Raw genomic sequence first — 23107 nt, 5'->3', positions numbered from 1 at the left:
TTCCTTTACAGCAATACTAACAGGCCCTCGAAAACAACGTATTAATATTGTCTGCTCTGTTACCCAAGATCTCTCCTAGTTCGCAACTCTTCCTTAAAAGTGCGATAGTTATTCTCAATTACCAATCTTGAATTCACAAAAATGGAGGTGGAGCAAAAACCAAATGATCTTTCTACCCAGAAATTTCCTCTTCCAGTGGATTCTGAGCATAAGGCGACTGTATTTCGAGTACACTCGTTTGCACCACCTCACATGCGAGCATTTCACATCTCCTGGATTTCCTTCTTTTCTTGTTTCGTCTCCACTTTCGCTGCCCCACCCCTCTTACCTATCATCCGTGACAACCTTAATCTAACCTCCACAGACATTGGAAATGCTGGAATTGCTGCTGTTTCTGGCGCAATATTCGCTCGAGTCGCCATGGGAACAGCTTGTGACTTATTCGGACCTCGTCTCGCCTCATCATCTCTCATCCTCCTCACTGCACCCGCAGTTTTCTGTAGTTCCATCTCCAATTCCCCCGTCTCTTTCCTCCTTGTCCGGTTTTTTACCGGGTTTTCTCTGGCCACTTTTGTTTCAACTCAATTCTGGATGAGCTCCATGTTCACTGCTAGAGTCGTGGGAACTGCTAACGGCCTAGCAGGAGGATGGGGGAATCTTGGAGGTGGCGCGACCCAACTGATCATGCCCCTCGTGTTTTCAGTCATCAGAGATATTGGTGCAACAAAGTTTACAGCTTGGAGAATTGCATTCTTTATTCCAGCCCTTTTCCAAACATTATCAGCATATGCTGTTTTCTTTCTAGGCCAAGACATGCCCGATGGGAATTACTCAAAATTGCATAAATCAGGGGAAAGGCATAAAGATAATTTCCCACAGGTTCTCTATCATGCGGTCACGAATTACAGAGGGTGGATTCTGGCATTGACTTATGGCTACTGTTTCGGAGTTGAATTAACTGTTGATAACATAATCGCACAGTATTTCTATGACAGATTCAATGTGAATCTCCGCACTGCGGGAATGATTGCTGCCAGTTTTGGACTAGCCAATATATTTTCCAGGCCTGGTGGGGGAATCTTGTCGGATGCAGTTGCCAAGAGGTTTGGAATGAGGGGTAGGCTATGGACCCTGTGGATGGTGCAGACAATCGGAGGTCTGCTTTGTGTGTTGCTGGGGAAGGTGGGATCTCTAGGCGCATCCGTAGCAGTGATGCTTGTGTTCTCTATTTTCTGTCAAGCAGCTTGTGGTCTTACTTTTGGAGTGGTTCCATTTGTCTCAAGAAGGTATGATGCTTTCTCCACTCAATTCAGATTCCCAGAATCCAAAGAATCTGTTCCTTTATTTTTTTTTTAAGCCATTTAGCACGCTTATCTGAGTTGTTGAAGTCACAAAATGCAGCACAGTCATAAAGATTAATTGATAAAAACTATGGCAGGTAATCAAAGTGCACTTTTCCCATAGTCAACATTGAGAAAATCATGGTTTTCAATTACTAATAACAATCTACGTTGACCAACGATCTCTTGAGTCTGAAAAAGGGCAAGTAAAAAGAAAGAAATTTCCCCTGTTCGCTTCACTTTTCTTGTGACAATTCAAATCACCACTTCGGCTCCATTTGAATTAGCTATTTTTTGGGGTGTTCTTAAAATATTTTACTGTAGCAATGTAAGTGAAAAACTTTTACCGTAAATGAGTTTATTTTTTAGGTTATTTTTGATGTTTTTGAGATTGTTTTTTGTGTTTTTGGTATTTTTGAGGTTGTTGAAGTTTTATGCATTACTGTAACATTTGAAATATTATTTGAAACATTACTGTTATTTGAAATATTATTTGAATAGAGTATTATTTGGAATAATTACTGTAGCATTTTTTGTGATGTGATGTATGTGAGATAAAAAGTACTCCCTCCGTCCCGTTTTGTTAGTCTTGGTTTTTTTTTCACACAGATTAAGAAAGTGTAATTAATTTGGTTGGAAACATAAATTTAGATTAATAATTTCCTAAAATACCCTTGTGCTAATCACGAAGAGTGCCAATTAATATCAGTTACAGCTAATGGTGCCAATAAATATCAGTTACCGCCAATAGTGCACCCTGATTGTTTCAATTACCGCCAATAGTGCCAATAAATAACAAAGATAGACTTTTCATTTATCTATGTATTGGAAAAGCTCAATGTATTCAATGTAGTGGGTTAGTATTTAATAACAATGTATTAATAACAAGATATTTAATAAGGGTATTTTAGACAATTTGAAAGATTACTACATTTCTTAATGGGAAAGTGGACTACAATTTGTGACAGACGAAAAAGGAAAACAAGACTAACAAAACGAGACGGAGGGAGTAGTTGGGAATATAAAAAGATAAATTGGAAAATGTGTTTATGATGCAAGTGAAATATTATTTGGGATAATTTGACAATCCAAACATGCCTATCTCAAAAACTTGTTTTTCAAAATGACCACTTCACAAATGACAATTCAAATCACCACTTGTTAAGAGTATACTTATTTATTTAATGTGTTATTATCTGCTGCTGATAAGCATACAAGCAAAACAAGAATAGTAGTTTCTAATTTTTCTTTTTTTTTTTTTTGAGGAAAAGATAAACAATGTCATAGATTAGATGGAAAGTATCTATCACAAGCAGGGCGGATTTAAGGTGGGGGCACGGCCCCCACTGCCCCTTAAATTCCTATAATACTTATATAATTTTGACATAATTTTAAGTGTGCTTCTAGAGTTTTTTTAGAAAAGATGTGAAAGAATGGGTTACAAAATTTAGTTTAGTTACTTATATTGAGAAAAGTATACTTCGTGAAGTTCAAAATAAGAAAGGTATAAACTGTTATCAAAATATGAAAACTTGTCGTGAGCAATTGTAAATAGTTTAGTTTGTTTTTGAAATAAAATTATTATTACATTAATAATTTTGAGTTTTTTTTTTATGTTTTTCATGGAATATACGTATCATTTGTACTTGTTGGTGAATTTTATTTTTTTTTGCTTAAAAAACTACAAAAAAAAGTAGATAAAAAATTTTAATATTATTTTTGCCCCCACTAAGATTTTTTTCAAGCTCCGCCACTGATCACAGGCCAATTTTTCTACTTTTTGAACTTTAAGATCCTTTTAAGAACAAATTGAGAGAAAAAAAAAACGGAGAGGGAACAAAATGTTTCCATCCCCAACTTCTGGGAGACAATCTCAATGGGCATAGATGATATGCGCATGGATATGTTATCTTCACCACATAGAAAATCCTTTTACACTGGTTTACACATGGTGGTTACCGCTACTCAAGTGGATAATTTGAGTCTTTGAAATGGAGCATCAAGTTGCCTGAGATAATTAAGTTTGACAAGACAAACTCTGATAACTAATGCTAGCATAGTTAGTTTTCAAGTGTTCTTCTTGACGCGTTGGAAACATGGATTTGATCTTGGCTTGCCCATTTTGGAGAAGGAAATACTCTTTTTTGATTATGAGATTGAGTTTGAACCCCGAAAAGAAATTATTAATTGTAATTACTGCAACAAGCTATCGTATTCCAACGCAATTTGTTGCCATCTTATGTACCAGGTCGCTAGGAATAATATCTGGGATGACCGGAGGAGGTGGAAATGTGGGGGCTGTTTTAACACAAGTGATTCTCTTCAGGGGATCAAGATTCTCCACGGAAACAGGGATAACTCTGATGGGAATCATGATTCTATGCTGCAGCCTCCCAATTTTGTTGATCTACTTCCCGCAGTGGGGAGGAATGTTTCATGGCCCGTCGTCTAAAGGAACAACAGAAGAAGAATACTACATGTCTGAATGGAGTTCAACAGAGAGAGACAAAGGTTTCCACCAAGCAAGCATGAAATTTGCTGATAATAGCAGAAGCGAAAGAGGTAAAAGGGTTGAATCTGCCCCCGCCCCTGTTGATCAGGGGACTCCAAGCCCAGATGTGTAAACAAATAAAATAACCCTCTTTTCTTTTATTAAACTTCCAAGAAAACGAAGCGAGGGTGGAGAATGCCCCAGTCCCGGTTCAACGAGTGCATTCGATTGCTCCTCCTGCCTTCCACAATCCTCCACCCGTCCACAAGTAAAGAAATGCTACCTTAAACCTCATGAGATGCAAGCCCCTCTCTAAGATATTTTCACTTTTTCGCTATATGTGCTTGTGGATTTTCAGCATTTCTTGGTCACTTCTGATTTGCGAATTTGTCAATAATCTTCAGACAAAACATCTGACTAGATAAATACTTAACAATTGGCAAATCAGGCCATTCCTGTTGAAAATGTGGCTACATGGGCTCTGGAAAAAAGGGGCTGGTGGATGGTTGAAAGTAGGGGGAGCTCCACTTTTCGAAGGCCCAAAGTCTTTCTTAATTGGTAGAAAGCAGTAGAAACTACCAACTTGTTAGCAGGGGGCCCAAAAAATGACATCACTTTGTCGTTTGTAGAGTAACCCGTGAGTATCTTTTAAAGTTGCCAACAACTCGCTTAGATCGTATAATTTAGGATTACTCAAGTAACTTGGGAACAATTACAGCTGCCCAAAGTAAGTACTGTAGTAGTTTGATTTAGGTCATGTCAGTAACCAGGTTACCAATACTTTTGCATTTTCTCACGTTTCATGCTTGGTAATTCGTAAGTTCTTCTTATTTTTTTTGGAAGTAACTAGCAACTTGGCTGGTGTTAGTGTTAGTGTTACTAGTTCCAAGCAAGTAATAATTAATCTGTTAAGAGAGCTTGCATTCAGGGATCGAATTATAATAAGCTTGACAGTTGGGGGTAGGAAGGGTGTGAGAGAGAAAGGATGGAAGAGGCAAAAAAAACTGTTCATGGACTAAAAAAAAAATTAGATTATTTACTTAACTGAGTTAATAATAGTTTAGTAATTTGTGGCAACTTTAGGAAGTTATCAGCTATTCGTCCTTTGTGATTAAACCAAATTGTCATATAAAATTTCAATAGATATGAGATACTAAATTGGTAACTTTTTTTTTTTTTTTTTTTTTTTTTTTTTGGTCAATCGTCAACCCTACTCCTATTTCTACTCTATTCTAACCTAACTAGAGGGGAGACCCAACTGGGCCTATGGGGGGAACCGATGGGGACAGAACCACCACCAGACCAGATGGGTGCACCACGCACCCATCTGGATTTTTTGAAGAACCACAACTGTGGCAAATTGGTAACTTGCACAAGCAAAATTATGCTATTATATTATATTCCGTTGTCGTGATATTATTAGTGTAATCAGCTTTTAATTAAGTAAAAAGGTACTGCTATTTTAATTACTCCGCTTTTACCCTGTGAGGAATGGACGCAAGCAGCTTTAGCTTTATATGTATAAACTATCAGTCTCTCCCGGCAACTTTTGAGGTTACCTGGCCTTCAATCGTGCGCGTGCAATAAAGGGTACAAGATTATGGGACGGTGGAAACAGTAGTACCTTTTGAGGTTCGTCACCACCATTACATTACCAGTCCACCACCACCACCACCACCTCCCAAAAACTTTTATATACGCTTTCTGCCAGCTAACTCAAAGAAAGCCGCAGCCACATTTGATGGTGGTGACATCGATTCTACTTGGAAAGTGTTTTTACTTTCATATATTCTATGTTACTCTTAATATGTCTGTTTGTGGGCGCTTCTAAGTTTGAAGCTCTACTCGAACGATTGCAAGCTTTTCCCGCAAGGCATCCTGACTGATTAAGGAAAGGATTCTTGGTCCCTCTACTATGGATGAACTTTAAACATATTGCTATGACAAAATTGTCCTATATTCAATGCCAGAAACTTTCGCGGCCAACACACTATCAGGCAAATCTTCTGATATTATACAAAATACAAATGACTAACAAGATTTCCCGTGGGATCTTGATATTTTTTGCAAGACGCTACCTCCCTTTAACAGGCAATAATCAATGCTTGTTGGAACAAGGGGTGCTTGTGACTTCCCGTAAGAGTTCCAGCACAAGGCATCCCGCAATCCACGAAACTCAAGCGATGGTTGTAAATTAATGGCACTTAAATCAACATTGCTGCACGGAACCGAACTGCTGCAGGCCAAATGAAGGGGCTGAGCTGAATAAGTTCCTGTTATTTGATCAAATTTGACCCCAGATATTGCCACTGCTCCTGTTTTATTCTTGCAAATATGCTTGTCGCAGTAGTACTGATCGATCATTATTGGGACCTTAACATCAGATACTTTTATGTTGGAAAATGACACATTTTTCACTGCTCCAAGACCACCCTGATATTGGAACATAAATGTAAAAATAAATACATATATCAATATAAAGCGAAACTTCAAAATATGAACAATTTTCAGTTCAAGGACATTGGACACTATTCTACTGTTGCTGACAGTTTGGTAATTTACACTATGGGACTGCGAATAAATATGTTTGCTTTGTGAAATGGCCCTTTTACTTTTTGCACTGGGTACCTATCTAGTGATAAATAGGAATCTCGCGAAATACATTGCAACGAAGGTTAGAATAGAAAGTGTCGGTGATTATTTGACCAATCTTACCTGCCACGTCTTGATCCGTGCACCATATAGAGTGTTATTCATGAAAATGCTATCCACAATAATGTTGGAGACACAAGCCACGGTTCCACCCTTACCTAGCCCTCCTAAGCTGTTATTTTCAGCGCACAGTACTATTTAGTACTCAATTAAAACTAAACTCCAAAATACCGCAGTATGGTACCCCAAAAAAAAGAAAGAAAAAAAAATTACCTTATACCATGTCCAGGACCGCAATTGATATGATGCACAAAAACATTGCTGCAACCAGTTTGGATTGAAACACAATCGTCCCCTGTTCAAATCCAATTATCCATTAGAAAAATAGTTTTATTTTGCCTTATACAATCGCCATAAACAAATACTTGGGCTTTAAGAACACTTAATAAACAGTATCTGGCCTAAGGTAATCAATCTCCTTTGGCCTATTGTATTATCCAAGAACGACTATTAAATCATAGCACATTAGTAATAGAACCGTACCACATCCGATGTTGGAGTGGTGAATTTCTACATCTTGGGAATTTTGCAGGTGAATGCCGTCAGTGTTTAAGCTGGTTTCTGGTGCAGAGATTGTAATATTGTTGACCCTCACTCCTCTGGAGTTGTCAAACTTTAAATGGCAGTTCGGACTATTTATGATCTTGATGTCACGAACCGTAACGTTGTAGCTTGAGTAGAATCTCAAAGCCTTCATCGACAGGTAGAAAGCCAAAAAAAATCCATTAAAAACACGAGTGTGAGGAATTTTTTCTAAAAGAAAAGGAATAATATTCCCTATATATTTTATTGTAGTAAGTCTTACGTACCGTGGGTTTCATGTCTGGAAAGGTTTTGGGCCGCTTGTCCTGGAAATGAATATCATCAAAGTTGTGAGAAGCAAAATGAAGTCAAAAGAGAGAGAGAGAGAAAAATAATGCTATTGCAAATTAATTACGTACGTAATTAGCAATTCTATGGAATTGGTACAAACCTTCATCGAATCAAATGGAGACGAAGGAGTCCACCAGTTAGAACCTTGACCATCAACAATCCCAGAACCTTGAATAGTGAAATTCTGAAGCCATTTGAAATTTATCCATTGAAACAAACTTGATTTTGGCCCTGACCATACTTTCGAAGGAGCCAATACCAGGCCATCTATCTGTTCTCGATTCCAATAACTGAATATTAGTCGGCCAGTATCCCTACTAATTAGTTGTGGAGTATATATTTTGCATTGTGAAATGACTTTCTAGCAAAAGAAAGAATTATACATTCCAATAATTAAATGACTTTCATGCAGTTCATGAAATGCAGAAATCTATTCAATTCATTAGTGAACCAAGATTTGGGTACCTGAAGAGTGAGGTGTGGCTGGCATGGTCCTTGAAGTGTTATGGGCTTAATAAGAAACTTGAATTCCGACGGAAACTCCATAGTAGCTCCGGGGACCTTGCATGCAGCCTCCCATGCGGCTGCAACCGCCTAAAAAGTTTGAGAAATTTCTAACAATATGATGAAATTTAAAAAAATTCTACAAAGGGGGCGTTTTGTGTATGGTTTTCTATCTTGGGGGTCTTCGCATTTGGCAAATGCGAGCTCAAGGAGCTCGCATTTGCTAAATGCGAAGTTGAGATGAATTTCGAGACCACCGAAATTTTTTTTTTAAAAAAAAAAGAAGCGTACCTCGCATTTAGCAAGTGCGAGGTCAGCGTACCTCGCATTTGCTAAATGCGAGGTACGCTGACCTCGCATTTAGCAAATGCAAGGTCTTGTATACCTCGCATTTGCAAAATGCGAGGTTAGTAACCTTCCTTCATTCTTTTCCGACGTTTGATTAATACGTATTTGGACTTCTTAACTTTAGTAAATATTTAAAAGTGACTACCACTAAATATGTCACAGTTATGATTTCTTGGCTGTAAAGTTGTGTGAATTTCATTTCACTCGAGAACAGTAAGACTAACAATAATCCTCTTTTGCATTTAAAATAGCGATTGGTGGATTCAAAAAATTCATGAGTTTTGTAGCTTATTTGGAATTAGTCGGAAAAGGGAGAAAATGTTTGGAAAGTTGCAGTTGGTGTAATTAGTGCAGAATTGTGATGATCCGAGCTCGTATCCTATAAAACCCAGAAGGATCCGACTGCGGATCGTTTGAAGCGGAAAAAATTAAAACAGTAGATCCGAGCCCGGATCATTCAAGTTCCAGTTTGATCCGAGACCTCGGATAAACTTCAGCACTTGTGGATCCGAGCCATGTAGGATCCGAGGACTACAAGAACAAATACGACCTCGGATCTGTTCGCGGATAAAGCAGAAACGAGGGTTCGTTTCTGCACTTTTCAAATATTTCTTCCCTCTTCTCACCGAAACCCTATCCCTTTTCTCCAATCTTCTATTTAATCTATCAAATCTCCAATCCTTCACCATAAACACCTCCCTAACCCTTGTATGATCATAAACCGTAAGCTATTTCACCACAAAACATCATCAAAAGTGGATTTTGATATTCAAAAGGCAATTTTGGGCCGCACGGATTTTGTTTGATTTGTGGGTAAAATCGGACTTGTTTCTCCCTCATTTTTCATCATTATCATCCTCCAGCATCCTCCTTTACATTTGAGGTAACAATTTGCAATTTCTTTTGAGATTTTATAATTCCTATTTTTGCATAATTTTTAAAGTTTTTGAGTAATTGTGATAAAAGCTTATTTGTTGAAATTTCTTGATACAATTGTGTTACATTAGGGATAATATATACATTTAGTTATGGTTGTTTGCTTAGATTTGAGAAATTTGTTAATATGGTGAGAAATTTTATAATTTTTGTCATGAAAGCACACTAGACTTTTGTTTGCAATTTCTTGTTTTGGTGTATAATTTGCATTTGTTTGCTTGAAATAAGTGCATCTTTATGCAAATTGATGATAAATTGTGGTAAGTATAGTGGGTAGTTATGTATTGGTTTGAAGCAAAGTGCCAAAAGTTGAGAATTGTTTGAATTGAAGATGTTTTTCGTAAGGCATATTTTGACGCTGCGATGAATTGATGGTTGAAGCTTAATGTTATAGCATAGTGTCATTGATAGTCTACTTTACTTTCAAATTTTATTCCAATCTTACAAATGGTTTTAATTGTCAAAGTATTGGAAGTATTTAGCGTATCATGACAACCTTGTTGGTAATATTCATTCTCAATGTGAGAATTGTATTTGTGAGGTCTTAAGTAGATTTTTTGCTTGAATTTTTGGTAAATGTTGGCAGGTAGTTTAGCCCTTTTTCAAGGGGAAACTCTGCCGAAATTTTTTTAAATTCTTATTTAATACGTGCGAGCAAGTTTCTACGATTTCTAATGAAGGTTCATCTTGCTTTTGGTATAGGTATTATGGCTCGCACAAGAAGGTCTCGAGCACCGACACCTCCATCTTCGTCGACAGAGGAACACACACCTTCCTTGCATGAGGAGTCACCTGAAGAGGAATCTCCGTCACCAGAGCCGCCACCTCGCTCTCGCCGGAAGACCGCGTCTACTAGCCGTGACGAGCCACCTCCGGACTACGATACCACTCGATTCACCTCGCTTGAAAACCAACAATGGTATGAATTCGGCTTAGACAAGGAGATTATCATCGAGAAGCACTTGGCACCGGAAGTGGATGCACACTACCACATCTCCACAGCATTCAAGCGCCTTGGTTGGGAGAACATCTTACAACTTCCCAAGCATTACTACCCAACCTTGGTCCGGGAGTTCTATGCCAACGTGGAAAACAAAGAAAGCCACAGTGGCAATCTCATCGTCTCGTGGGTTCGAGGCAAGAGAGTGGCTCTAACTCGGGAAACACTGGGATGCTTCGTCAAACTAAAAGACGAAGGACAAGATATCAAATTGACGAAGGAGTTCAAGGCGCGAGACCCTTGGCAGGTGGGAGAGGCAGTTGGACGCCTCAAGGGCCAGTATAGAGAGAGAGGAACTGCGAAGAAGCTTACAGTTTACGCCGATTCATTCGAGCATAGGTACCACCTAATCTTCTACTTGTTTGCCTTCAATGTGGTACCAAAAAAAAGTGGAAAACGGGAGCTCCGCAATAGTGATCTCTACTTTTTGGACAAGATGATGCATGGTGTAGGTGCGCAGCTGACCGGCATTCCTCTACCCAGCATTATCATCAGTTATATGCGGACTACAGCTCGCATGAGGGCCGGCGAGACCTGCTTCGGGTTTCCAAGACTGCTATCCCTCATTTTTGAGAAGGTCAAGGTTCCTCTTGGAACCGAGCGAGCTATCGTCACTAGGTCTGTCGAGGAGGTTAATACCTCTATACTCAAAGCTTTGGGCATTCCTACGGATTTTGGAGCTGCTCTCATTCGAGACACTGGAGAGGCATCGACTTCCGCCCAGCCTCCTCCGCACACTGAACCACAAGCGGAAACTCGAGAGGCGGAGGCGCAGCAAGCTCTTCCTCCTCCTGTTCCTCGACCGCCACCTCCTCCGAGATCAAAATGGCAAGAGCTCCTAAATGCCATTTGCTGTATGGAGGGACGAGTCGTCGAGCGTATCGATCAAACGGAGAGACGGATGACGGAGCGACTAGACAGGCATGATCGCCGTCTTCGGGCGATGGAAGAACACTTCAACATCCGCCGGTCGCCTACTCCGACACCTCATCAGGAGGAGGGCCATATTGGTACCTCACAGGGTCCTCATCAGGAGGAGGGCCATATTGGTACCTCACAGGGTCCTCATGGAGCGGATGGCCATATTGGTACTCCGACACCTCATCAGGAGGAGGGCCATATTGGTACCTCACAGGGTCGTCATGGAGCGGAAGAGGCAATAGACCCTCGTTCCGAGCAGCCATGACGCTCCGTTGCGGCTTGGATCTTTTATTTCTCTATTTTGCTTTTCTTTTGTTAAGACAACCTTTGTAGTTTTCTTATTGGATTATCTTGTCCAACTTATGTAGTTTGGTACCCTTGTTGTTTCATTTTGGACAGAATTGGGATGATTGTGAGGTTTGAAGGGCATCAAATTGCATGACCACTCATTTTGAGGGAAGTTTCATTGTCTCCTACATGTCTGTACAATGAGGGCATTGTAGATTTTAAGTGTGGGGGAGTGATTACTTTGTCTTATGGGTGGTTGTGTTTTGAAATGTATAATTGCAGTTGTGTATGGTTAAAAATGTTGGAATTTGTCTCTGAAATGTTGTCATGAGATTAATTTCCGTGAAATTGAGGTTGTTGGTCGGGAGTTTTCATCCAACGTTATTTAGATTACTCTGGCAAAATTTGATCTTCCAGGCAAAAGTTTTCCAATATTTCAAATCAATGGCCAAAATGTTCCATGCTTAAGTGTCTATTTCTTCCATTGGATAGAATGTTATATGTTTTTTGGGAAGGTTTAGTCCTCATTTTGCTTGGAATGAACCATTATGCAATTAGGATTTTTAGTTTTTATGAAGTATATTCGGTTAAATAAGAAAAATTACCTCGCTTGGAAATTTGCATGATTAATGATATTTGTCATTTTCACTTAATTTCGTTAGTAAGTGCTTGATTCCCTCACCATAAGGCCAAATCCGAGACAAAATTATGCTTAAATGACAAAAGAAATTGATGCCTAAATTAAAGAATAATATTATTACTTTTCTGCTCCAATGAATCAAGTACTGGGTAACAAGGGGGCTGCCATTTACAAATGTCGACATTCGCTTATTTAAGGGTTCGAAATTGTACAAATTTAGGAAAGCCGTAAAAAATAAAGCGTAGGTGTTGCTGCACACGGATCCGAGGCGCGGATCGGTGTTAACAAAACTGATCCGAGGCCTCGGATCTACTTCTGGAGTAAGAGATCCGAGGTCATCGTACATCCGACCTCGGATCATAGCTGGAAAGTCCACGGATCACTTGGATCCGAGCACGGATCCATATTAACAACACCTATCCGAGGCCTCGTCTGTACTCCTGGCGTAAGTGATTTTGAAGTCTTTAGGATCCGTCCTCGGATGAAAATGGAAAGTCCTCGGATCATATTGATCCGAGCTCGTATCCATTATCAGTAGACAGATCCGAGGCGCGGATCTGTCTCTTTCCTCCGTCAACAGGCAGAGCCGTTTTGCTACATCTTTCTCACAGGTTTTACAGCTATTTTTCAGAGCTTCACCTTCAATTGGCTAACTTCGCTTTTACCTTTGTTCACCTTCCTTTCAAGTAGTTAGTTAATGCGCATGTTATCATATTTAAATTTAAAATCATCACATTTCCTGATTGCAATGTGTTATTTACAATTCCATTACAATTGTGACTTCCGTTTGAGTAATATTAAATTTTTTTAAAATTTAATTTGACAAAGTCTCCCCTTAAAAGTGGACAAAACTCCCTGCCAGCAAACCCAAAATGCACAACATTTAATCCAACCAATATTTCCAGCAATGTGTCCAAATATTTTACATACCAAAACTACTATTCGCCAAACTAAAGAATATAAACAAAAAGAGAAGCAAACAACAACTATAAAATGCCGGTGGAGCATATCAATGATGTCCAAGTCTTCCATGAGTGCCACATCCTCTGGGTTTGCGCACTCTCTGTGTTCGACGTGGCTGGACTGGGATCGCAACATCGACCTGAGTAATCTGTGACTCAAGTCTAGCATCAATAGCTTGAGAACTTGGGCCTTCATCTATACCTCCTACATGTTGTTCACCGCTTGCAAGATGTAAGTCTGTAAGAGGCGTAAACTCCGCCATAGGCACTGGCGACCTAGGATGGCCAATGGACCTAGGGATGCCCTGATGCTCGGTAGCCTGTGACCCTCCATCACATCCAGTTTGGACGGTGGGGTCTGGTGACCGGAGTCTACGACGGCGTCCACCACCATGCTGACCACCGTGAACATTCCTAGGAGCTCTTTCAACGCGACGAGGGTCTGCTGCTTGCGGAATTTGCTGGGGTACTCGTGGAGGGCGAAATGCAAGTCGGGATGACTCCCCTACAGTTTCCAATGTCATGGATGCAAAGTCCTTCATGGCATTAAAATAATTCGTGTGCTGTTCGTCACTCTGTGCGAGACAGGTCTCAGCCATGTAATATACTTGAGACATAGCATCCATCTGGAGATATAATGCTGGGATGAGTCGGCTAGAATAGAGTTAAATCTTAACAACTTGGGGTTTGTTTGAAGGATCTCTTTCAGTAATTGTAAGGAAAACTTACTAGATATTGTGCTCTAGCGCTATCACCCTGAAAGCCCTCCGGATAAACGGGATGCCTAGTAGGATTTGAAATATATAGCACTGTCCGCTCGCGATACCATTGACGATACTCATCGGACGGATAGGTAGGATCTTCAGTTACAGCACCGTCCTCCACATGCATAGGCCGATCAGTCCACACATCAATATATGCTGCATGTCTAGTTATCCAGTCTTGATTTCCCTTGCCACGACGATCAAGAGAATGCAGTGCCTGTTGATTATCGGTCAATCTTAGATCAGGCACGGGCTGATGATATCCGAACTGTCTCATAACTCGATTCAGAAGATGTGGCTCGACAACTTTCCAACATATGAGATACGTGACCGATCTCCAAATGCCGCGTCCTGCAGTACAATATGCAGGCAGAGATGCGAGAATATCGTCCGAGTACGGCTGCCATATAAACTGCAAAGCCAATACTTATTCCATTTCGCCATACATACAATACATCACAATAGTTATTCTCATTTTTTACATCTAATTTTTAATTTATCTTCCCAGCACCTCCCCTATAACCGGATGAAAACTCCCTGCCAATCCAACCATTTTGACGATACTCAAGCATAATCTTTTTGCCATACAACCAACATATATATATAAATTTTAAACATCTTACTGAAATATAACGGCAAAGACCAATCATAATGACATCAAAAGACAATTAGTGTACCTCTCGGGCACGTAAGCCTGTCAACTGATCTCGGAATACAGATACAACATGTCTTACCACTCTGTGTACATCAAATTGAACATTCCACCTGAGGGAACGAATTGGGAAAATATTTGTTAAAGGAGATAGTTGATTCGTATTAGTATTACAGAAATATATTTGATATATACATACCGAGCTCCATATGGACCAGGATAGTGCTCTAACGGCTGCACACGATCAGGGCGCATTGTTGGTATACGTTCCCACGCCCATAGCTGTAATTTATAACATTTGAATGTATTAATTGACCGTATAATCATCACCTAGTTAAAGTTTAACACGTTGAATCTGGAGGAAATGTACCTGAAGCAAAACTAATGGTCCCGCAATTGCCGATCTAGAGGGAGATGTGGCGCTACACAATGATCGATACAGAGTTGCTAATATCGCGCTTCCCCAACTATATTGCCCAACAGTTTCCAAATCTCGTAGTAATGGCATATACAATAGGGGGACTTTGTTACCGGACTTATCTGCTAATAAATGACCGCCTAATAGCAGGAGCAGGTATACACGGGCCCGCTGTCTACATTGGACATCCGAAGCATCAGGTGGCAACTCTATATCTAATACTCTAGATAAACATCCTAATTTAAGCCGCTGCCCATCAAAATCTGACATCGCTGGATAAAATCCAATCAACTCCTCACATAAATTCCTCCACTCCTCAACTGTATGAGGAGTATCAATCCCTATAACTGGAGGACCGTCTATGGGTAGACCCCACAGAACCTCCACATCCTGCAAGGTTACCGTAGTCTCTCCAACGGGGAGATGAAATGTATGCGTCTCGGGCCGCCACCGCTCCACCAAACTAGTGATCAAAGCATGATCGAGCATCATATATCCACAGTCAAGCACCCCTTCAAAGCCAGCCAATCGAATATACTGTCGAACGGGATCAGGGATAGGTGTATGCTCCCAAAAGTGCCTATCACATCGCCTGACGTCAAGCTGCTCACCTACAATGTGCCCGTGAAATATAGAATGTGCCCGGTGTGCAGTGCCTGCTGAGATAATATCATACACGAATGGCCCCGGATGCAAGGCTGCTTGTGTAGGAATGTCGGCCATATAGAAAACAATAGCTGCAAATGCATTATGTAACATATAAGGCTACTACACATAGTATTAGTAGACTGGTAGTTGCTAAAACTAATGCAACAATTTAAATAGTGGGATGCTTAAAATGACACTGAAATATTACGAGCCAAAGTACTGATATTAGAGAATATCGTCTCATGAATCATATTAATTCCATAATCCAACAAAATGACATAGCAAACGTTCAGTACACTGGTTCCTATCCCTGAAACGGATGATGTCAAACTCTAAAATTAGGACAATTTCTTCTATTGTGACCCGGCTGATGGCAATTTGTACACCTTCTTGGTTCCTCTGGATCTCTCTCGTCCATCTCATTCCGAATTCTTCTAGCTCGTACCCTCCCCGCCCGACGGGCAACATATTTACTGCGATCTGCTTGCAACTCCCAATCCGGTTGGAGCCAAGTATCCGGATGTGGCAAAGGGTTAAACTTTCCTGAATACTGAACTGTCCATCGCCTTTTTGTTAACTGCGGATCTACCAGCGCCCCAGGATTATCCCTGCGATGCCTGCACACGGCCAACACGTGGGAACAGGGAAGTCGGTAGCACTGCCACTTACCACAAGAGCAAGATTTTTCCAAATACTTGACCGTTTGTATATTGCCCCCTTTACCGTCCACACGGCGGCCTGTCACCACTTTATACACCCCGGAAGAGCCATCGAACTCAACAACCCTGTGGCTTCCCGCTTTCTGATCCGAATTCTTAAACTTTCGCCAAATCTTTGGAGGAAATGGATTACGGCAATGTCTGGCGTCCTTCCTTCTTGTTCTGAACAACTCTACTGTCCGATGAAAAGTCATATCAATACAAGCCCGGATAGGCAAGTGACGTGCTCCTCTAAGTACATTATTGTAACTTTCGGACATGTTAGTTGTGAGAATACCCCAACGATGGCCACCGTCATGAGTTAGACACCACTTCTCGATTTCAATGTTACACAAATAGGTCCATGCATCTGGAAACGTGCTCCTTAATTCTCGTTTTAATGCCCTCCACTTGCGCAACTGTCTGGCCCTTCCCATTGCCCAACACAACTTTTTTAGGTTCAAACCTTTGAAGTGAGTCATTAGGTTACTCCTAACGTGTCGTAGGCAAAACCTATGAAAGGCCAAAGGTTCTTGCCAATAGTCAAAATGTGCCATAGCATGAATAATACCGGGATGCCGATCTGAAATGACACAAATGGGATACCGATCGCGGGCGACGTGGTATCTAAGTTGCTCCATGAACCAAGACCAACTAGAAATGGTCTCCTCGTCGACTATGGCATAAGCTATTGGAATAATGTGGTTGTTGGCATCCTGTGTCACGGCAACAAGTAGTTTGCCCTTATATTCGCCACGCAAATGAGTGCCGTCAACACATATTACCGGCCGACACATGTGAAATGCATCAATAGCCGGTTCAAAGGCCCAGAACACATACTTAAATGTCTTCACGTGATCCGTGCTATCAGAATGGTGTAACCACCTGATAACGGTACCCTGATTCGACTTCACAAGCGCGTCAAGATATTTTGGTAGTTCGGCAAAATTTGTTTCCCAAGAACCAAAAACAAGTTCAATAGCTTTGCGTCTGCCGTACCAAGCCTTTTTATAAGAAACATCCACCTTCAGCACCTTTTTAACATCACTGACAATGTTCTTTACTTTGTACCCAGGATCGTCTTCAATACTGTGAACAACGTGTCTAGCAATAACCGAAGATGTTAGACTAGCGTTGCTATTACTCATCAAATCACCCACACAATTGTGATCGTTCACCCACCTGGTTATTTGCCACAATCCGTGTGTCTTTTTCTTCACTGCTCGGACACACCAGTCGCATGGAGGTTCCAATGAGTCGGCCTCAGTGGTGAAGGTCCTTTCAATTGCGGATTTACATTTGGCAACCCAGGTGTTTCTCTTGCTCTCAACAACCCTAAACTCCCTATTATGAGTGATAGACCACATTCTAATAGCCCTGCTCAACTGTTGTTTGCTCTCAAATCTCATATGCAGCCTTATATTATTATTTTCCTCACTAAATGTCACAATACGCTCCAACTCATCGTCATCTGTCAGATACTCGTCCTCATCTATGTTTCCAAGGTTAGAGAAGAATTTCAATCCTCGTGGAGCATACAGGGGGTTGCTAGATGCATCAAAAGGCTGTTGGTTCTCAAGATCCAGGTGGACTCCATGTTGTCCAATTTCGCCATCTGAGTCACTGCCTGACACATCAACCGACTCAGATTCCTCTACATCTTCCACGTCATGCTCCAAATCATCATCTAGGGGGCTGTTGCAATGGCTTGGACCGGCAGTGAAATCCAAGCCATAACTACCAAGATGATCCGGCGATTCTGGATCTCTAAAACTTTGAATCGAGTCTAGGCCCTGAACAGATTCAACTTGCGTCCTTAAGCCTGATGTAAGACGTGGCTCTAACGAATCCCTACCACAATCTCCATGTGCCCATTCTGATACCGATGCCGTCTCAGGTACTGCTGTACTAGAGCTTGGTTGAAATCTTGTCGGATCCATGCATGCATGGACAAGTGACATCATCGGACCTAAATTAGTATTTGGTGAAATGAATGTCCCGGTGACTCGAGGAATTTGGAATTTTTCATCCTTCTCGATATACAGTTCTGCGGTGTATGGAACAATTTCATTCCATACATCGTACATTATCGCAAGAGTTTCATCGTCAACCACTGGGGACACGTTATAAGAGCTCCGGCCACAAGGTTGGCGGAGAAATATATTCAACCTAAACAGCCCCCTATCGACCCCCATATATTCATAGATTCTATCCACCAAATCATCATATCCAATCCTGCATCGTAAAGAGAATGTACGGTTGCACATACGAGGCAAGTAACAAATTGACCCATCCTCGTAGTGTATTTTACCTCCCCAATAAAGAGACACGCGCAGAGGTCTTTCTATAGACATACGTGTGGAAAGAATCCCTATTTTGGAATAAAATAAGTAGCTCATGCGGTAGAAGAGTATACATCAGATAACAATCCCTATCCATTGTTACTGTTTCAAGTGTGATACAAAGGAGAACTCACCTTAATCAAGCAAATGTGTGTTTAAGGTACAAGTAGTAGTACAAGCAAAGGAGAACTCACATTTGTAGTAGTACAAGCAAATGTGATTCCAGTTTGTCTTGTATACAAATTTTTAGTCAACATTTTAAGTTAATGTTCCCTCTAACCGCCTATACATCATCATCATCCAAATGCCAAAAAGTTATTCAACAACTCCTAATTAAATTGAATAGTACGTAATATCTCCGAGGATGTCTTGTTTTATTTAACGGAAAGAAGCACCCCCCCTTTTGAGTCCATATTGCCGCCAATTTGTCTTATTATACTCTTAAGGCAATCACTAACCAAAACACCCAAAAAGATTTTAAACAAATTTTGACAGAGTCTCCCCTGTAACTGGGCGAAAACTCCTTGCCAACCAACATAGGCACATCGATTTTCAAACAAGACATCAAATATGAGATAATTTACAGCACTACAAATACGGTAGAATAATTTGACATACAATAAGCATCTTATAGAAGACAACCAACTGCGAATTTTCCTTAAGCCTGCAATAATAATATAATGTACACAGTAGAATGTGAAACAACAATAATTTCGTATGCTCCACTGTCAACCACCATAACATGCAATTAAAAAATATACTATACTACAAGGTCTCACATTACATTCATGAATTCAAAATAAAACGAATCCAAGCAAGGTTTTATAAATTAGAACATGTGCAAGTCTACAATTAAATCTACTTGAAAACTACATGACTTACCCAATGATATGCCGAAGATTCTGAAGATGCACTTCTGCAGACAACTTCCTAGTGGTACCAATCAAAGCCTCTTCAAGTCTCCTGGCTTATTTCGAAAACTCGATGTGCACCTATATGAATATGATGGAGTTCACACAGACCCAACATAAGGTACTGGAGCAGAGGATCTGGGGTGCAATGAGGGATTTGTTCAAATGAACCACCTCGTTCCCGTAGATCTTGCTTGTTCCGATATACCTTTTTGGATCTATTCACCTAAATTCAAAGAATTTAACCCTTGGTAAACTAGATAACATAGGTATAGAAAACATACTTATAGAAAATAAAAAAATGTCCACGCAAGGGGGTTACTTTGGTGTCCCATTCTGACAAGGGAGGTGTTCAAGCATTTATTATTATTCCGACAAGGGAGATTATTATTGAACGAGTCATGCTTATTATATCTATGTTACCCTGTTATACTAACCTAGCAAGACAAACAAGAAGAAGTGTTCAACAACTGAAAAACATGTTTTGGAAGATTCTGTCAAATTCTCACTTCACTTCACCAAGTAACCAATCGTGTCAAAATATCGTCCCAATGAACCAAATAAAAGTACTTGAAGCAAGGGAAACTTTCTACATGCTTCAATATCAGATTATAATACAACTCCACAATGGCATGGTTCAATTACTGAATTAAGTGACAGAAGGGACCATTAGATAGGCTGTCGAACTTCAAGACCGAGGGCTTTTTTTTTTTTTACTATACTCCAGTTTTCAGATAATACCAAAAGAAAAAGGCTTTTACTTAGGCCTTTGGTGCAATTTAGCAGTGAAGTACTGGAATTTAGCTGTTTAGTACCAACACCTAAATAGATCCGAGGTCGTATCTGATCAAAAAGTCCTCGGATCCGACATGGCTCGGATCAACTATAACAGAAGTTTATCCGAGGTCTCGGATACAACACGAACTTGTCGGATCAGAGCTCGGATCAGCTGTTTTAATTTTTGGCTTTTCAAACGATCCGAGGTCGGATCCTTCTGGGTTTTATAGATTCGAGCTCGGATCATACGCTTAAAAATTACAGCACTACATATTCATTATACAGAGGCAAGTGGGGACGGAAGGGCAACCAAAAACCAATAATCAACAACGACATAACTTAAACAAAAAAATGGAACAAGGATAAACAAACCTGGTATAATCTGAGCTGGGTAGCAGCTTAGAAATGCAGCGGCGGCGAGCTGTGTGGTGAAGCGGCGAAGATGAAACGAAAATAGACGGACAAACTAAGACAAACAAAACCCAGCTGCGAGGAATTGATGGGTAGCAGCTAAGAAATTAGATTCGAAATTGAGCTGAAGCGGGAAACCGAAGCGTGTCTTGGAGGCTGAAACGGCTGAAGCTTGAGTTTAGACAATTGCGGTCAGAATGCAATTTTCGGTCAAAAAAGCTTGAGTACTTCGCATTTCTGAAATGCGAGGAAATAAGCTCGCATTTTGTAAATGCGATCTCTTGAGCTCCCAACTGAAGAACCGTAGCTTGTTTTTCTTTTTTTTAAAAAGCACCTACCTCGCATTTGTGAAATGCGAGGTACCTGAACTCGCATTTCACAAATGCGAAGATCACATTTGTGGAACCTACTTCGCTAATCACCCCCTTTGTAGTATAACTTTTGTTTTTCATCACAAATTAAGAATTTTCTCTAAAAAGTTTACAAATTCAATTAGGAGTTAGACGGAAAACACGACTAATCTCCGATCAAACTCCCCATCATTATTTTACCGGGACAGCGGAGAGGATGGAATTAATGCCGATGTAGTAGTTTGAGCTCCTTCGCTTTTTTCAAAAATAGTTTTTCTTGTAAAGCTGGGGTGAAAAAAGAAATGGAAGAGTAATTTCGTTAACTCTTTTTTTTTTTAAAATAAAAAAGTTTTCTATAATTGTGCTTTTTCCCGTAAATATGTAGAACAAAACAGATTGAGGCCTCGACGAGTAATATATATACCTTGGAATCATCACAAATTCCATCGCCCTTGGCACCAAATGACAGGACATCAAAAATGGTGGACTCGGTTATTGGCGGTGAAGCAGGAGCATGAGCGGGAATGCGTGACCTTCTAGGTGGAGTACTAACATTTCCTTTATGGTTTTTGTGTTTCTTGTGCTGACCACGATGCATTTTCTGGCCGTGACTTTTCCTTGCTTCGACGGACAATGTTGAAAATGCAAAGAGGAGAATAAGCGAGAAGAGAAGGAAGAAATAAGCTGAAGAGTTCCTGTTCCTCTTCATGTCCCTGGCCATTTTACTCTTGACCTCTCGCTGATTGAATAAAAGCTGAGAGTTTCCTGGAGAATCTTTTCAGTTGATGGAAGTTTATATAGTTGCATTTTGCAGAAATGCCCTTACAACTATTTCAAATTACAGTGCAACACACAATTACTTCAAGGTCGTCATGTTCAAGCTCAAAAAGCATTCCATTGAACATAGAGTGTCGCGCAATGATTGTCGAAAAGTATTATTACATATATGATTAAGTATGAATTTTCTAATGGATTAGCATATAATATATAGAACTAAATCTTTAAAGAGGTGACAAAAAAATTTTAGGACCCAACTAAGATCTTAGTAATATACAAATGGATATAAAAAAATGAATAGTTTTATAATGCAAGAGCTTCCCAAAGGATTGAGTCACTGACCCCATTCTCCCCCGTTCTCTCCCCCTGTAGCGTACAGAAAAACAAAAGGAGCAAGCAGCCTATACTTCGTTGGTGGTTGGTTGCCTTCTACCCTTTTTCTCAACACATGAAAAAGCAAAAAAGTATAAAGAGCTAAAATCTAAGGGTTGTGTCAGCACATTCCCTTGATCTAATTGGGTCTGCATGCATATCCACTAAACCCCTATCACAGCCTCCTTAGACTCGCATTCCCCCTAGATTAGGATATAGTAAGTTATACAAATGTATCGTTGTTGACAAAAAAAATAAAAATAAATAAAGAGGTAAAAAGTTCAAGAACCTATCTATGATATGACATGCGGGGAGCGACGGTGAGGATGAAAGTGGAATCTCGTATATACCGTCCACTCTGCTTACCTAGTTAATTTAATTAAGGATCTTTGGATCACTATTCCCCAAATAACGTATTTAACTAACAAAGGTTGTCTGGTACGAGTGCTTTTTGAGCGGAATATTAATATTATTGTCTCCTCTTATCGATAAAGCATCCATCTCATTAGAACACAATAAATGAGATTCTTCCGTATGTGTAATAGTAATCATTGGTGGGTTTGGTACAACAATAATATATTAGTAGGTTGTCTTGTTTCTGATCTAATAATTATCCTTTTTTATCTGATTATACGAGGGGCAATTGTTACCGATAAGTTTGTTGCTAGACATAATTATCACAACTTGTCCAGACACTCTATGCTATTTTTTTTTATTTTTATTTTTTTGTTTAACGAGAGACTTTTAAACCTCATAAGAAAGAAGAGAAGGCAAATTACTAAAACGTTAAGTTCACATGGCAAATGTTCATAGAGGTTAGTTTTGGGCACTGGGCATTTCTTAATTGGGACGACTGATGTAACAGAAGCCCATGACAGTTTACTTCGTTAGGTTCCAGTGTTTGGGAGAGGGCCCATGCATTGCCTTCTCCGGTGTACGAGCTTCAGCCTGTGGGAAATTGTCGAAGAAAAG

General features: G+C 40.2%; 2 protein-coding genes across 2 annotated transcripts; one reads left to right on the top strand and one right to left on the bottom strand.

Annotated features, from left to right (window-relative positions):
* Window positions 1–4579, top strand: LOC113753460 (high affinity nitrate transporter 2.5-like). Its single transcript, XM_027297617.1, has 2 exons — window positions 1–1286; window positions 3589–4579. The coding sequence occupies exons 1-2, from the start codon at window positions 142–144 to the stop codon at window positions 3962–3964; spliced, it is 1521 nt and encodes a 506-aa protein (XP_027153418.1). The 5' UTR covers window positions 1–141; the 3' UTR covers window positions 3965–4579.
* A 1283-nt stretch (window positions 4580–5862) lies between these two features.
* Window positions 5863–21707, bottom strand: LOC113752706 (polygalacturonase At1g48100-like). The gene is made up of 8 exons (XM_027296784.1): window positions 21411–21707; window positions 7882–8010; window positions 7517–7687; window positions 7353–7385; window positions 7027–7234; window positions 6757–6838; window positions 6547–6655; window positions 5863–6264 (listed from the first exon to the last, which is right to left on the bottom strand). Exons 1-8 carry the CDS (start codon window positions 21705–21707, stop codon window positions 5863–5865), a joined length of 1431 nt encoding a protein of 476 aa, XP_027152585.1.
* Between the last annotated feature and the right edge of the window lie 1400 nt (window positions 21708–23107).

This window comes from Coffea eugenioides, chromosome 11 (assembly GCF_003713205.1).
Source record: "Coffea eugenioides isolate CCC68of chromosome 11, Ceug_1.0, whole genome shotgun sequence".
Taxonomy (NCBI): domain Eukaryota; kingdom Viridiplantae; phylum Streptophyta; class Magnoliopsida; order Gentianales; family Rubiaceae; genus Coffea; species Coffea eugenioides.
The sequence above is the reverse complement of the archived record's forward strand: the minus strand, read 5'-3'. Positions and strand labels throughout refer to the sequence as shown.